General features: G+C 40.8%; 1 protein-coding gene across 1 annotated transcript in view; it reads right to left on the minus strand.

Annotated features, from left to right (window-relative positions):
• CERS6 (ceramide synthase 6) overlaps positions 1-16,944 on the minus strand; it is an 80,895-nt gene that overhangs the window by 50,765 nt on the left and 13,186 nt on the right. The window contains exon 4 of the mRNA XM_009875570.1: positions 4,693-4,750. Within this exon, the coding sequence (XP_009873872.1) occupies positions 4,693-4,750 (58 nt within the window). The remainder of the gene's footprint in view (positions 1-4,692; positions 4,751-16,944) is intronic.

The raw sequence follows: 16,944 nt of genomic DNA on the forward strand, positions 1-16,944 counted from the left end.
CATTTGTGAGTAGGAAAGCAACTGCCTTGCCTTCTCTGTTCTCTTACCAAAGACCTAATTCTGTCACTTTACTGTAACTCTTCAAAGGGGCACGTATTTTCTGGGTATTGCAAACCTAGTACCAATCACCCAGCTGCATCCTGCAGGTAAAATTACATTCTGACTGAAGAGGGCAGACACCGCTGCACTTTTACCTTTTCTTTAGACCCAAGGAAAGGGAACGATCAAAGCCGCTGGGTATGGTGCATGTCACCAACAGTGCACATTATAAGAAGGAAAATCATTCACACAATGTCAGTTCCTGAGTGACGTGTTACCACAACAAAGGCAAAGCCGGCAATATACGCCCATTGGAGTTCGGAGGCATTGAGGACAAGACCAGTGTGAACCTCAGAAAGGCCTCCTGCCTGGAGAGTTCAGCAGTGGAGCTGGCAGGAGACGGGGAGAAGCCTGTGAAGCAGCTGATGTGTGAACCAGAGCCTGTGGAAAGCAGATGTCCATATGGATAGAGGGAGGAAGAGAGGGTGGAAGCACGAGGTTTTTGTGCATTCACATTGAAAAATAATCACATACAATATCAGCACCTGACCATGATGCCACAGCTTACAACAGACAGCCACATGCAGGACAACCTACAGCAAATCCTCTGCCTTCCCCACCTAAAGGATCTTCCTGAGTTCAGCTAAATGGCCCAATCTAAGGGTCCCGCAGACACTATTAAGACAAAAAATTATTTAAGGCATACAGGTTCTGTTGCAACAGAGCAAACTTTGAAGACAAAGCTTTATGTCAGGCATTTTTTCCCTGAGATTTTTTGAAAACATTGTTCAACAAAAGTAGGATTTTTTTACTTTATTTATGACTTAACAGCACACATCTGTCACTGGAAGAAGACAAAAATCCAAGAGAACAGTTTGATAGAGACACACTTTTCAGTGAGAAGAAAGTTTTTAAATCTCCAGCAATGCACTCAGCAATTGTAGCATGGCAAAAGAATTGATATATCATCCCACGTGCCGTTGTTAGTGCAAAGACTTACAGACTGCTTTACTGGGTGCAGAGATTTCTTTTATCTAGATCAGCCATTAACTGTAGTCATGGACAAGCTTGCCAAAGTACTTTTGAACGAGCTACAGTTGCTCTGAATGACAGCTTTATTAACTTCCATGTGCTTTTGCACAAAAGTGAAAATCAAAGCCAAAACCCCAGGCCTCCTTCTCCTGGCAATAGGCTCTAGCCAGGCAAATGTAAAACTTTAATGCTGTTAGTTACTACCATGCTCAACATAAATTAACATCCGCATGTGTGCCACGCTGACAGTATCACACTCTCAGAACTAAGACAAGAGTCGTAAGTCTGCTAACTACTGCTTATTAAGCTGGGGCACATCTTCCCCAAAAGTCAGATAAGCTTGTCAGCGCTACAAAGGCAACAACGACCTAATGATACTCTTTGCAAGAACGGTGGTTTGCCAGAGTATCCTGGCTGGATCTTCCTTGGGCAGTCTGGTAGGCACAAGGAAACACAGGCGTTCACCCTTCTGCCGACACTGCGCTGACGCAGTTACATTGCTTTACACAGCAATAGGGAAGGTGACAGTGAAAGACAGAGGAGCAATGATTCATGTGCTGTGGGCATTACGAGAAAGGTGTTTTCAGAAAGAATCCTAAAGGTGAAATTCACCACTAGGCAAAAGTCCAGCACAAAGCAAAGGACCTCAAAACTACCTCAAAGTGGTGCTTAAGTAATTGATGGGCTCCATGCCAGTCTTGCAGGTAAAAGTGAATTTCACCCTCAAACTAAGGAAGGGAATCTTAAGAGAGGCAAATCTGAACAAAAACCCCATTAGGTCAGCAACTTATGCAGCAAGGCAAAGGCTGCAAGGAGACTAGGTCAAGGCAGGAGGGAAGGAAAATAATATACAAGTCAGAGTATTTTGCTGCTTGGCAATTCAAGAGTCAGCAAAGAAACGACCTAGGAGGCAATGCATCGGGCATGGTGTTTTAGGGAGAGCCTTCTGGGATATCCCTTTGACCAGGACAGCTAACTCGAACTAGCCAAAGGAATATTCCATACCATAAGATAGCATGTTCAGTAAATAAACTGGGGCAGTTGGCCGGGAGGGTAAGTCGCTGCTCGGAGACTGGCTGGGCTTCAGGCAGCAGAGGGTGAGCAATTGCACTGCGCATCACCTGTCTTTTCTTGGGTTCTACTTCTCTCTTTTTTTGCTATATTAATTTGCATTACACTTATTATTATTATTATAATTTATTTTACTGTAGTTATTAAACTGTTCTTGCCTCAACCCACAGGATTTACTTCTTTTATTTTTTTTTGATTCTCCTCCCCATCTCACTGTGGGTGGAGAAGTGAGCAAGAGGCTGCGTGGTGCTTAGTTTCCAGTAGGTGTTAAACCATGACAAAGTCAGAATGAGTATTTCCAATGTGGTGTTATGCTGGCAGCATATTCCTTTCTTCAAAAGAGGAACGTCTGTAGTATTTACTCTATCTCACCCTCTTCCAGTGAGGCTCTGATGGTAGCAGGGGCTGCCACTGTACCTGGGCTCACTCATCATGCTTATCTTGTCTTCCAAACTAGGTATCTTAGGGATTGTCTTAAGTAGACCCTGTAATCTGAGAGGATCTACTGTAGCACTAGCGCAGCAAGATGCCGCTGACTATGAAACTAGTTTTCTCTCCGGCAAAACAGCTTTTTGAAAAAAAATAAAATGTTTCTATCAAATTTGTAAGAGAATTAATTATGCTTAACTTTTTTCACTAGCTCTGAAAGAAGTGTCTCCCTCCAGATTTTGGGCTCTGGATTTTATTTCATGCAAACCCTAAGTGGACCCACCAAAATCTTTGGTGTTTGATGAACAGCAAAAAGCCTGGACTTTCAGTTACCCAATGTTACTAGGGATATGGTGTAAATATAAATGCAATCAGAATCATAATTTTGTTAATTTAGATACATTCCCATGTTGAAGTCCTGAGTAGTCCAAGCAGAACACTGGAATAATGACAATAGCACAAATAGTTACAAGATTTATTTACAACACTGTGTAAAAACGAGTAATTAAAAATAGGCAATTACAAAATAAACAAGTTATCTTTGTAAAACTTAAACATGTTCAAAGTTAAAATTATAACAAAATCCCATAACCAATCCTTGTTAAGCAAGTAATGGTTTATCTTGTTCTGCCAACCATGCTATGTCAGCCAGCCCTACTTAAAGCGCACTGACACGCCGAACTGGGAGAAGATGTCCTGTACCTCGTGTGGCAGCTCAGTCTTTAGAACGGCTTGTAATGAAGTGTGCGTTTACTGTATTATTCTTAGTCTTTAGCAGTGCTAGTATTCAGAGTTTTTCCTAGAACAGACACTTTCTTTGTGCTAAGAAGGATTCGCTTTATTAATCAGGAGTATATTTCTAGTAGTCATTTTGTGATACTTGCTAATGGTGATTTTTGTGGTATTTGTGGTAATCTGCAATAATATAGAGAAATTCAAAGGATAAAGCCTTCTTGTTCTTGTGCATTACAGAATCCTATGAACCCACAGCCACATTCATAGGCCAAGTAACCTTTTAGGTTGCGACAAGTGCGTATTGAAACTGTTCTTGTAATTTCGTACCACAGACAGAATCAAAGGCAGAAAACCAAGCACCAGATCACTACCATACAACATGCTAATGGGTGACGTACACAAAATGTGTAAGTGTTCGCGGAGGCAGAGAGAGGCTTCACTTTACGTCTGCCCTGGTCCATTTGGAGACTGGTGCACACATCTCCTCTAGGGCTGACCACTGACAAATAGCTGAGACAGCATCGGTGTCCCCTCTCACCACAGACACCACCAGCCTTGGTGGCACCAAGCTGCCAGGCACCTAGGACACCCTCAAGAATTATAACCATAGAAATGAGCAGAGTTAGCTTTTTTTTTTTTTAGTTACTTCTATTTAAAAAGAGCCAGAAAGATTTAGGATATATTTTCTTTTGTCAATTTTTTGTCCAAAACAAAACAAAGAAAAGATTGCATGAAAGCACCAAGACCACACATTTGCATAATTTCACATCTTAGAATTACACAAATATGGCTTGACTTGCACAAAAGCTTTGAGAACTAGTCACACTGTAAAAGCAATTTGCACTATAAATCCAGATTACTGTCTATGGCAGTTAATAGACCTATGCAAGGGCATTTCAAAGCTATTAATAACCTTCTCTGCTTATATCATGAGAAACACAGCATTGATGGGAAAACTCCATGGAAACTTCTTTGCACAGTACATCAGACACAGAACAGGAAAAAAAGTAACATTTTATAAAACACTAATGGATTTTGTTTGTCAATAAAAACCAACCTCTGCCAGACGCATTTCAACAAGGATGATGCAGAAAATTGAGACAAATATTCTATGAGCCTTTCTGCCTGCTTAACGTCTATAATGAAACGTAATGAAGTGAAGTAGGCTTGTTGCTATACCCATGTATTTTTTGACCCCATTAAATATTGACAAGAACATATATTCCTCACCAATGCCAGTAGCAACTCATTTTATGAATACAAATAAAATTTTAATTTTTATTCTTCATTAACATAAGTTTTGTGCCTCTGCTTTATATTATACCTATATGAGACTTCAGAGAAATCTGTGATGTGTTGTGAAAATGTAATAATACAAGTGCCTACCTTTTTCAGGAACCGTACTCCATAGGTAAATATATAAAGGTAAAATGTAAATCTCCACCTGCAAAAGGTACAAGAGATTAACTCTAGGAAACCAGGTTTATATACTTTACAGTTCAACACATGATTTCTTATAGCACTGCCAAACCACCACATCCTATCACATGAACAGAATTTGCAGCAAAATTTTAGTTTGGTTTTCTACATTTTTGTTACCAAGCATTGTGCTCATGTGTCTGTTTTCCCTGGCCTCCCGTTAGCCCTCTGAAAAAACTGACTAATTTCACCTAAACATGACATGAAAAAAACAAATTTTCAAGGAGAATTAAGTTTTTCAAGTTTCATGAGAACTAAAAGGACAGTGGAGGGTCAAACACACTTTACACATCTATTGCACCAAACTTCACTTGTTATTAGACACCAGGACAACGATCATAAGAAATTTTATTAAGCCTTCAACAGGTGACATCAAACACAGTGTTTAGTAATGAAAAGCATCATCCCCAAGGAGCTGGAAATTCACTTAGCAGATTCCAGCACTTCATTCTTGGTTTTAGGGAGTGCACTTGTGTCAGGCAGATAAGCTGGATACAGATACTCATCCATAATTTACATCCATTTCCAAAGAGTTTTCTTGACAAAGATGATTCTACATTTTCCCAAACATACGTCAAAGGATTGCTGGGCTTCTGGTTTTTCTTTTCAGATACAGGTAAATTAGAAGACAGGATCAAGATGCCACAGAAGATAAAAGAGAAACCAAGAGGAGAATAAATATGAAAACACCCTCTCCCCTACTCCTTTTTCCTCCCCCAAAACCAGAAGACATACAGAATATCTTCCTATCTTTTGAAACCATTACTGGCTTAGCAAAGAAGAACCAACAGAAGTGCATGGAAAAAAGAATCAAAACCTCACGTGGTGTAAATTCTTAGAGAAATTAGTTTGTTAGGCTTTTTTTTTGCCCCAGGGCTGGAGTGAGTACACAAACATGTTTGACATGAACACCAGTGAGGTACCACTCATAATGTTTATAGCAGGATGATGTGAGGCAATACTGCGGCATTAACCATCTTCAATTACATATTTTACAGCACTTATAATCTTCTCTCCACTGGCAAAAATATTAGCTTTCAGTTAATTGGCACTGAACCATGTTCAGACATTACTGGAATGGTTTCAAAACTGAAAATGCTCCTATCTGAAAGAAAGTTAATCCAAACCTTCGTCTTCTAGGCTACTTTTATAAGTATTTAGAAAGAAAGTAGTGTCATACATAAATACCCCTCTGACAAGTTGAGCGTAAGAACATCAATGAGATTTAAAGTGTGATACTTAAGATGAACAGAAACTCTCTTATCCTGTAGCCTCCAGAGCACTGCAGAGATTAATTCATTCAATTCACACGGTACAAATACCAATCCGTTCAAAGGTTCACTCACACTAGCAACTCCTCACAGATTTCATGCTGGCAGTTTCTTCAAGATACGGCAAAAACAGAGTACTCGGAGGCAAAGGCTAGTTGTGCTGGTAGAAACCCTCATATCATGCACGTGGAAGAAAACAGCAATGACAGCAATATGAAGGAAGGTTTTATCTGGGTAACAACTCCCTCATTAGGTCCGTCCTGTGACTAGGAAACTGCCATTTAACTTCAAGGTTATATACTTCATCTAGTGAAAGTTTGAAAGCTGTCACTGAAAATAAAAGTATTAGTGAAAAACTGTCTAACCTAATCTCATTCCTGAGCACTCACAGTGCTCTTCTTTCACTCCCAAGTGTGAACATTTGTGATGGATTCCTCACAAAGAGTTTTCTTGTTTTAAAAATCCCTTCATTAAAAAAAATCCCCTCCTTTACTACACATTTCTCCAAGCAAAATTCATAACGTATTTGAAGATATTTGTAACTTGCTGTTGGGAGATGCAACATTCCAAAGGAGTTCAAAGGCAGTCTTGAGTATTTGAAATATGTTAATGATTAAGTTTTAGATGGCAGGTCTCATGGATTTTCCAGTCTGCATAGATGTCTGGAAGACTCTGGTTGCAGCATTTGCTGCAGCAATCACCTCAGAGGAAATAAAAAGGCCTTTTCCTGAAACAAGTAAATTCAGAAACAGCAATTTCCCCATCTAACTTTCCACTCACCTCCCAAAGTGCCGCCACTGTTCCAGGTCTGCACTAAAGCCATGCACCGCCCTGTAAGTGAATTTCTGGAGCTTCAAAAAAACCTCAGAGCTAAGAGCCACCAGGTCTTATTTGGGTCTGCCAGAGGCAATCAACCCAACTGTTTGAATGCTACCCAGGTGATACATGCCTACAAATATATGATAATATATGCTGATGGTCGTCTTTCCTCTTTTTTCCCCTAACCTGACCAACAAGTCTACTTAGGTTGAGCATCAGAAGATAAAGCAAGGCTCGTAACTTGACAGACAAAGCTGGTCAAAGTGCTAACTTCTAAAAAAAATAAATAATATCAGCAGAAAAAAAATATTTCTGCTAAAGAACATTCATAAATCACTCAACAAACATCTGTCTTGGTCAAACTGCAAGAAAGAAAAATTCAAATCAAAGCAAAGTCAAAACTGGCCCCCAGCATGCTTATCACATCAATCAGCTAACTTTGGTGGCAGCAAAGCTACAAAGGACTTTCCAGTGCTCTACAGCAGACAGCTAGCTGCCTTTTCTCTAGCCTTCAAAGGGAAATTCTGCGGGTGCAATATCCCATTTGGAATCCCTGGAGGTTTCCTACCTTGCTGCAGGGAGCCAATAACCCAAAACCTTGTTGACACTTTACTGGCACATGAGAAGTCCTCGCTCTCCTTCGGCCACCCCTTTTACTAGGTAGCCTAGCAGTAAGAACACCTGCCAGGCTTTAGACAACCTAGGTTCCTTTTTTTCCCTCTGTCACATCTCTCACATACTCCTAAAGTGTTTGTTAGCCACAAAGTCATCATGTGCAGGACCATCTCTTCTTGTGAAACTGTTTAACATAGCAGAAAACAGTCCGTGACTTTGGACAAAGGAGAGGGAATAAAGGGACAGGAACTAGGCTGTGAAGCCTCATTATTCAGTCACAATCATAAGGCACGGCCAGGAGGTGTGAGATAAATATGTTCCATGCAACGCAGATTTGTCCAGCAAGATTCCTCCAGAGGTGAACTCTCAACTCAATTTTCTTGGAACGAGTACTTTAATGAAATCTATCATTCATAATCGACGGTATATGCTTCGTTATCCCTCTACTCAGTGAGTCTCACTGCAGACCACTGATGAAGAGATTTAACTGGAGGGCCGGTTAGCTCAGTCGCTTAGAGCGTGGTGCTGATAACACCAAGGTCGCGGGTTCAATCCCCGATCGGTCCCCATGTGTTGCCTGATCTAGCTGAGAGGCGTCCCTGCCCATGACGGGAAGGTTGGATTAAATGATCTCTAAGGTCCCTTCCAGCCTGGGCCAGTCTATGATTCTATGATTCTGTGCACCAGTTACAAGTATGAATCATGTCCACTCACAGTACAGCCCAATCCAGACCACTTTACTATTTTGGAAACTTTGGCAAAATGCTCTTTATCTTCGCACAGGACATCACACAAGAGAAGGATTTCTTAAGTGTGAGGTTATCAAGTCTCATTCTCAACTGAATTCACCAACTGGTAGTTGATTAAGAGAGGTCTTTATTTTGTACTAGGTAATAATCCCAACTCTCATGGTTGGAAAAATCCCTTAGCCTGAGCACAGTCTGAATAGTCCCAGACTCCAAAGAAGGGACTATGTCTGGTCAGTGAGTGGTATAGACCTCTCTAGTACCCTCTGATATCCTGCTCAAAGTCCTTCTTTAGCATCTCATGCAGCTCATGCTGAACATCCCCAGGTCACCTGTTGTTTGGGTCACAGCTGGTTACCTGCAATGGGGAAAGCCACAACGCTTCTAAAGCAGCAGTAACAGAGCCCAACAGACAAGGAAAAGTAAAGCAAGATCTGTACTAAAACATCTTTCATAGAATCATAGAATGGCCTAAGCTGGAAGGGACCTTAGAGATCATTTTAATCCAGCCTCCCTGCCACCAGGGACGCCACCTCTCGACTAGATCAGGCAACACATTCCCCCAGAAACCCTCACTGCTCTATTAAAGCAATACAACGGAGGCCACTAGGGGAAGCACCTCATTGTGGGCAACAATCACATCAATTCACATTTAATTGAAAGATGACAGCAGCTGAAGGTGTTCTGTTTTGTGAGAATTTGCTCTGGCTCTCAGACTGGAAATGCTCCTCCAGTCTGTTGTATAGAGACACAAAATCTGATTGACCCACATACACATGGAATGTGCTGCCTGAAATATTTTTTAGGTTAATTTAAATCCAGCAAACCCAAATGAAAGCACTCAAAGAACAACTGTTCTGGAAGACTTACCTGTCTGCTTGTAGTAAGATTTATGAGGTTCACTTCAGTCCAGCACTAACACGCCTACAAGACTTTCAGATCAAACCAGGCTTGTGTCTGGTCTGCTCAAGCTCCGAAGGAGGGAGAGCACACCTGTTTAGACATCGCCCTCCTCTTCAGGTTGTGCTGATGCTTACCAGGCCAGTGTTTCAAATATGGTTTTGACGCACATTCCAGCACAGAGTCAGGCTAAAAAGTGACTCTCCAGTAACAACAACAAAAAAAAATCATTTCTAATGTAGTCTTAAAATGAATCCTCTAGAGCCCCTCAAGAGTGCAACAACAGATTTGACCGCTCTTTTCCAGTGTATGAGTGCATTCCTGATCCCAAGAGCAGACAGTTTCTTAACCTCTCAACCCTTTTAACTTTGAGCTGCTAATGAAATTTTAAAGATGCTTTATCATGTTACAGAGCACTATGAAGATGGAGAAGTTGGAAAGCCTCTGACAACTAATCTGGTATACCCTGTCATGTTCAATTCAGCAAAAACTATTTAAGTGTATCCCTGGGCAAGCATTTCACTGATTTCATGCATACGCCTAACCACGTTCCCTTCATCACACTGATGAATTTTGTCCTTAAAATTTCCATCCAAATTTCTGCTCTGAAATGTGAAACTTCAGCTAATAAAATCAAATTATTCAAGCAGTGTTCAAGCAAAGTACTCCCCTACCCCATACACACATACATGTATTTTGCAGAGCCCCCCACACGGTGTTTGTGCTCTGTGTTAGCAAGACCTAGCAAGCTCAGCATGGCCACTCTCCCAAGGAAAAAGGCTGCTTTTCCCAAGAAAAAGGTTGAAGAGGCACAAGGCCTCTCTGCTCCTGCAGATTTTCCTTTCTTCCATTTCTTCTGCAGGAAAAGCGTGAAAACACAGCCCCCCCAGCCGAGCCAGTGCCTGCTGCCCAGCAGTGGTGTGCAAGGATCTGAAGTTGCCCAACAGACTTCTGGCAAGCAAACATGAGACATAATAAATGCACAACATCAAAAACATACCGGACATCTTGCTTTCAGAACTGTAGCTCTTACTTACAGAGATGCATTTGCCACTGATTTGCTACAGTCAGGGCCACAAACATCAATGTATGAATGCCACACTTCAAACCAGTGAACATTAAAAAATCCCTCATATCTAGCAACTAGCCATGGGCTCACCACATGCCTGCAGTTGAAGAAATGGGCTTTCTGGCTCTAAGAAATATTTTCAGAGAAACTGCAGACTCCTGAAGTTCACCCCGTAGAGATTCCCTGCAGATTTGCTGTTCTCAGTCCTCCAGGACTCTGTTCCTGACAGTGGCTCACTGACCTCTGGGCTCAGGCTTTGGGCCAAAACTTCATAGGTGCAGACCTTGGCTCTGGAGAAGATGAGAAGGCTTGAACTGCCATCATGCAGCCTCTTCTCCATTTTAATCACCACCATTTGAACTGGGCTGCTGCAGTCATTAGCAGAGACTGAAAATTATTTTTCCTGCAACGATTTCCCATGGCTGGGAAGAGTATGTTCACTGTGAGAGTGCTCAAAAGGAGAATTTCTGAGGCCGAGTTTAAACAATACTGAATGTTTATTTCTTTTAAAATGGGAAGCATTGCTAAGTTCCCCACATGCCCACTGTGAATTAGAGCACTCCATGTTTTATACTCACATTGAATTTTTCTGTTTCCCCAAACACAGTTCCAGAACCCTGAACTTCCTGATTCACTCAAGGGGATTTAATTCAATTCATGCTGCTTCTGACACAGCTAGAAGTACGTATTCTTTCTAGAAGGTTATGTCTAAGGAGTAGTTTAGAAGATGATCCCAAAACAGACAGACTCTGAACTTTTGGATCAACTCAATATTTGTGACATTGTCTACCAGTTATGGTAGCTCCCATTTCAGGTTAAAACCAAAACCAAACACCACTAAAAAAACCAGCAATCCTTCACCCCTAAAACAACAAAAAAGTCCAAAAGATAGTATTTTTTTAGGCAATAAAGTAAGTAAAAAAACCAAGATAGAGCACAGAAAAATAATACTTAATCCATCCAAAATGTAGGACTACTAGCACCTCAAACATTTAATGGTCTCACAAATTCAAACTTAAGACCTTTTGTATCACAAGTGTTGATCTTACAGCATTAAGTCTTCAGTCTTACAGTAGTTAAGTTGCACAAAATTATGTTTTTTATCAGCTACGTGACAATTTAGGTGTTACTGTGTTTCACTCAGAGCAATCTTTCTGGATGTTTTGCCTTCCCTGATGGAAGCCCTAACACACACAAGCAGGGAGCGATGCTATTCCACACAACTGTCAGGGAACTGTGGTGATGACTGCTAATACTTCACAGCCTGCGTCGCTATCCAGAAGAGTAAAGGAACAAATTGCCACCTTCTTCTGAGGCATTGGCTTTAAAAGAACCTTAAAAAATCAGAGTTCCAATTCTTTTCCAGGCAGAACTCAAAATAAGACAGGGCGAAAGCAGTTTGATAACGCAGGTGGCACACTCAGCATTTGGCCTGGTGGTACACACTGAGGTTTGTTTGCACTTGCAAATTTTTAGAGAGATCTCCTAAAGAATTTCTACTCTAAATTCCAATCTCACAATCCCCTTCAGCTAATAAAGCTCTTTAAAATAAACTAAAAGCTTTAGTAAATCCTACTTTTGTGTGTACATAAATCATGACAGACCTGTACACTGAAAACCCAAACAGATCAGAAACACTGACGTCCCTGTGGCATACTTTGAATTGGTTCATAAACCACATTATCAGGGCAATTCTGCTTCAAACAGTCTGTACCCTCCGCTATATCTTTACTTACCTTCCCTCACGATACCTAGTCTCATACAAAGCTGCAAGTGTGACAATACGGTCAATGGCAGTAGCCCCACTGCTCCAATTTGCTGCCTCCCAAAATTTCTGTAATGATAATTTGTTGCATTTCTGCAAAGACTGGCATATGCAGGTGGATATAAAAAATACCAATTAAAAAGGACTAACTAACTAACTAACTAAATAAATAAATAAATAAGAATCTTCTTGCCCTTTTTGGCAGGCTACTGGTGTTGTTAGACTGGAGCCACCATGAAAATCGTAAATAGTTCCTGCACCATGGTTAAGCAGAAGTTATTTGAGGAAGGAGACAGTTATCCACAGCTCACTAAGATGTGAAAAATAGCAGGTATGATAAATTGAGAAATCTTCATTGCTTTCCTCTTCAATTTTCTGGCTTAAGATTTGACTGTCATCTGATTTTCCTCTTGGCTGCAGATCGAATCAGTTACTTAATATTTAATGTTACAGTGCCACTTGAGACCAGTCCTGTCCTAAATCTGTACACTCAAAATGCAGCCCTGAAAGTCTTAAGAACAAAATTTAGTACTGTACAAAAAAGGAAAGGAAACACGGTACTAACTTTTGAAGTGATGCAGTTTTATAAATAATAGAGCACGTTTATATAATTAGACCAGAAAAGATACATAATACAACAGGTGTTTTGGTAATTTCTTCTAGGTTATATAGTTTCTGTATAAGTAACTGTTCTCTTCTGAGTGGTTTGAGGACTACATGAAATAAAGCTCTGGTAAGACCTCAGAGATCTATTAGCGCTGCTGAATCTGGCCCTACAAAGAGGTATTACTATCTGGAAAGCAGAGAGAAAACAGGTGTTGCTGCCACAAAGCTTTCCCTGTGGTCCAATCAATGGAGCTGGTTTCTCACCAGTGATGTTCAATGCACACAGCTGACAAGTTTTGGCAGGAAAAAACAAGCCAACGTCTTTCCAGCCTGGGCCTCTGGCCTCCATTCCTACCAGGGACCTCACAAGGCGCCTGTTTCCAAACAGTGCCTTTCAGTTCCCCTGTGGATATCACAACAGCCACCCCCCCACACTCTTTTCTACTTCTAGAGGAGTAAAACCTTGAAACCTTCCAGACTGCATTTGCTTTTTAGCAATGCTGTCCTAGCCATGATGGCCAAGACCTATGTGTAAGGCAACCTTTGAGACAAGTAATGGTCTTCCTAGACCAACTAGATTAGCTGTTTCTGTTTTTCTCATGCTGAATGTTATGTTGCTGTAGCATTAGCTCATCTGCCTCAGATTGATTTTCAGCCTGCTAAAACACATGCTAGTATTGATCTTTCCAGAACCAGGCTAGGTGTTAGGGTTGTTTCTCCGTTTCCCTGAAGAAACTGCCCAGCTGTGCATCGTACTTTGATCCGTGCAGCACACACTGACTGTGCACAGCAGCCACACACCCTTCATACTACCTGGTTATAGATCAGTCCTCCTCTGGGCAGGTTTGCTGTTTCTTCACATTCCGTATTTCTACTTCAGGTGGTAAATCTCACCTACTAAGCAGTGATGCAGTGCCGTCATAGCCAAGATAGGAGGATAAGCAAAGTTTGTAGCAGCACCTTCAAACTTCACCTTGTCCTTAATTTTATTTTCCCTTTTGCATCCTAACAAAGTGTATTTACTTTGTCATTTATGTTCTTCCTCTTTACCTCCCAGTTGTCTTTTTTTGCATCACTGAAACTAAAGAAAATGCTACAAGATGCTTGTTATAATGAAGGTTGCTTTTTGGAGTGTTTTTTATTTTCAAAGATTTAATATATTATCCTTCTCTACTCCAAGCACACTACAAAGAAAGAGGTAGAAGAAATTTTTATACTATTTTTGTGCAAAAGCGCTGTCAGAGCAGCAAGAATAAAACTAAAGAAGCCAAAACCCCAAGCTTACTAAGAAGCATCATATAACCGAACTATACTCATTAGACTGAAAGTATTTAAATAACTAACCATAACAGGTAACATTATATATTTCAAGGCACAATTTCTGCAGCACCTAGTACTAAATATTTCCTGTCCAATAATCACAATTTCAGCCTGATCACTGATTCACTGTTTCAAGGCCTGATCCTAGAAGATTTAACCTGCAAATACCCAGAACTACATGAGCGGATGCATTACTTGACCCCTCTGGAGAAATCCATGACAAAATTTACCTCTCACATACTCATGCTTTTTTCATCTGCCAGTTTCTTGAACTTCAGGGAAGTGAAAAACAAAGCCTAACAACACTTCAGTGATGCCTACCCTGCTGCCCTGGACATATATACATCACAAAAACTATTCTGCCAGTCAACGTTTTGTTTCCACATAGGTACAGGAGAAATCTTTCCACAAAACAGCATTAGGAAATAATCATCTTGACTCAGGTTAGTTTACAGCTTTCAGCTCTCAGCAAAGAAAACGGAGAAAAAAATATCAGAATGGCATACGACAAGCTGCCACAATGGTTAATAAAATATTTACATCTGAAGAAAATGCTCCATTCAGCTTTCTCTAAAAAGCATGGCAGTACGTTATTTGACAACTTACACAGAAAAAAATGTAGTTAAATGCTTGTAAGGAAAAGATATGGAACAATGTGGAAGCTCCTTCTGCTCTGTAACTCTCTCCATGACCAGAAGCACACAGTTCACATATCTGCAAGACGAGAGGCAATCAGATGTAACATAATACTGTGCAACAACACAAATATGAGGGAGAAGAGAGAAGTAAGGACTTGCACGCCAATTCATTCATTGCCATATATAAAATAAAAGCTTAAAGGCCACTACCTTTCAGTGAGGAATGTATTTTGATGCAGGCTGATTGTGACTAGTAACCCGCAGAGAACAAGTCATACTCAAGTTTCTTTCTTTTGGTAGAGATTGAAATATGAAAAGTTTTGGACTACTGAGTTAGTGTAGTTTGTGGTCTCCTGTAAAAGAGAACAACCTGCTACAAAATTCAGCCATGGGAAACTCCCATTGGACCAAATCTGTATGGATTCAGCGTGAATTTGACAAACACCATTTGCTAGCGCGACACATGCAGAACAGCTAACAACTCTGAAGACAGCAGAAATGGGAGTAAGACGGGTATCCTTCTAAAATAGCATTTTGTACACGTCTTTTTAAAATAAGAGCACAGCTTGGTGGATATCTGCACTTACTGAAGATCCAAAGATCTGCATCCACATAAAAATAGAAAATTTATTCTGAATCTGAGAGCAACTCTTCATGAATAAATAGTCGCTTGTATATATTTCATAAAGTTATTACAGCCTAAGTGAACATTGCTCATGTCACTTTATTAGTGCAAATGTGTAACGGGTCAAACAAAAACATAGTTTGGACTGGTAAAGAAATTAACTTCTTGGAAACAGGAAAAAGACAAAGCAGTAAGGAGGTAAGAAGTACAAGAGGAAAATTGCACAAGTAACCACTACGGCACACAAAGGAGGCAAACACCAAACCTAGGGATAAAAGCAATGAAGAGAGCAGAACATAGTGTGAAAGGAAGGAAGGTAAATGCTTTTGGTCTCTTTGTCCTCTTCTGCTCAGCTTTTGAATCCAATATCACAGATGAAATAAAGAACTGACAAGCACCATTAGAGATCTGAGAAGTAAATTCCAGCTTCACTATTAATAGATAATAACTATTTTACACTATTTGCTATTCCACTTGGGGAAGAATGACTTTATTATTGGAATGTTTAATTTAAGAGAAATAAAAAAAGCCCTCAAATTTTGGCAGTAATGAAATATTTTTAACAAGAGAGATGAATATCACAAACAAACACACCAACAAATGCTGAAGAAAAAGCCCAATGCTTTAAGTGGAACAAGAGAGAAAAATTGGGAGAAAACCCTGTGCTGAATTCACAGAAGATCCTCCTCCAACCACTAAGAATCAGTATTTACACCCTGTGAATCCCATCTGTCAAGCACCAGAAGTAGCCTTGAAGTCCGTAGCACCCCAGACTGGGCCCTTGCTGTCTTGGCTTTACACCCTGTGGGGCTATTCGACAGAGCTCTGTCTCCATGTTCCTTCCCTTTCAAGGCACTGTGTGTGCAGCATCTGGCAACTTATTTGCAGCTGAGACTGACCAAAGAAGGCAGTAGGTCACTTCCATAAGCAAGAGCCAGACAATTCCAGGGGGCAGCAGCTACTGCAGTCTTCGCAGTGTTGCTTCAGTTGTCTTTAAGTGTTGTACTGCCACCATAATTTTGAACTAGTGTTCACATTAACTAGAACTTAGGGAAGAATTATTTAATTTCCATAATATAAAATAATGATGAGCACACGCAAACCACAAGAGAACGGAAACCTAGTTAATTTATTATAACCTTGCTCAATGTGCAATGATAATGCTATGTGATGGTGTCTTTGCAGGACCAGCACGTAAGTTAATTTAAATGTATTAACTGTGTTTAAAACTGTGCCACTGAAGGCAGTAAGGGCAGGGAATTCAAAGTTTAAGTAATCCAGTCTGAGGGAAGAAGGGAATTTCCCAAGACGCAAAATGAAAAGTGCTTACAGCACCGTCTAAAAATACGATGTGCACAGTCTGAGGACGTGGTATGGACATCTTTGCCTGGCTGCTCCAGCAGACCAGCATGGGAAGAGGGTGGGCAATTCCTGACAACCAACGATTTAACTTCCCCCTAATCCCATCTTTGGGCACAGAGACGACCTGAGGCGCAGCTTAAAAACAGAAGACGGAGATCACAGACCAGATTCCCACGTGAGCACAGCAGATACAGTAGGAAAGGAATCATGAGCGAAGCTGCAAGCCTTGCTCAGTTCCTGTTTCAACCCAGTCTGATACTAACTGGAGCTTCCTGAGCAGCATACTACAGGGTTGCAAGAAGTTTGCTCCCACATTCTCCTTCATCAGATGGTTGAGCTTTCAAATGCAGTGGGATAGCAGGGCAACAAGAACAGAGCCAGACCCAGTAGTTCACTACTCAAAATTGAGAAATGCTGATCGGA

This window comes from Apaloderma vittatum, unplaced genomic scaffold (genome assembly GCF_000703405.1).
Source record: "Apaloderma vittatum isolate BGI_N311 unplaced genomic scaffold, ASM70340v1 scaffold14278, whole genome shotgun sequence".
Classification (NCBI taxonomy): Eukaryota; Metazoa; Chordata; class Aves; order Trogoniformes; family Trogonidae; genus Apaloderma; species Apaloderma vittatum.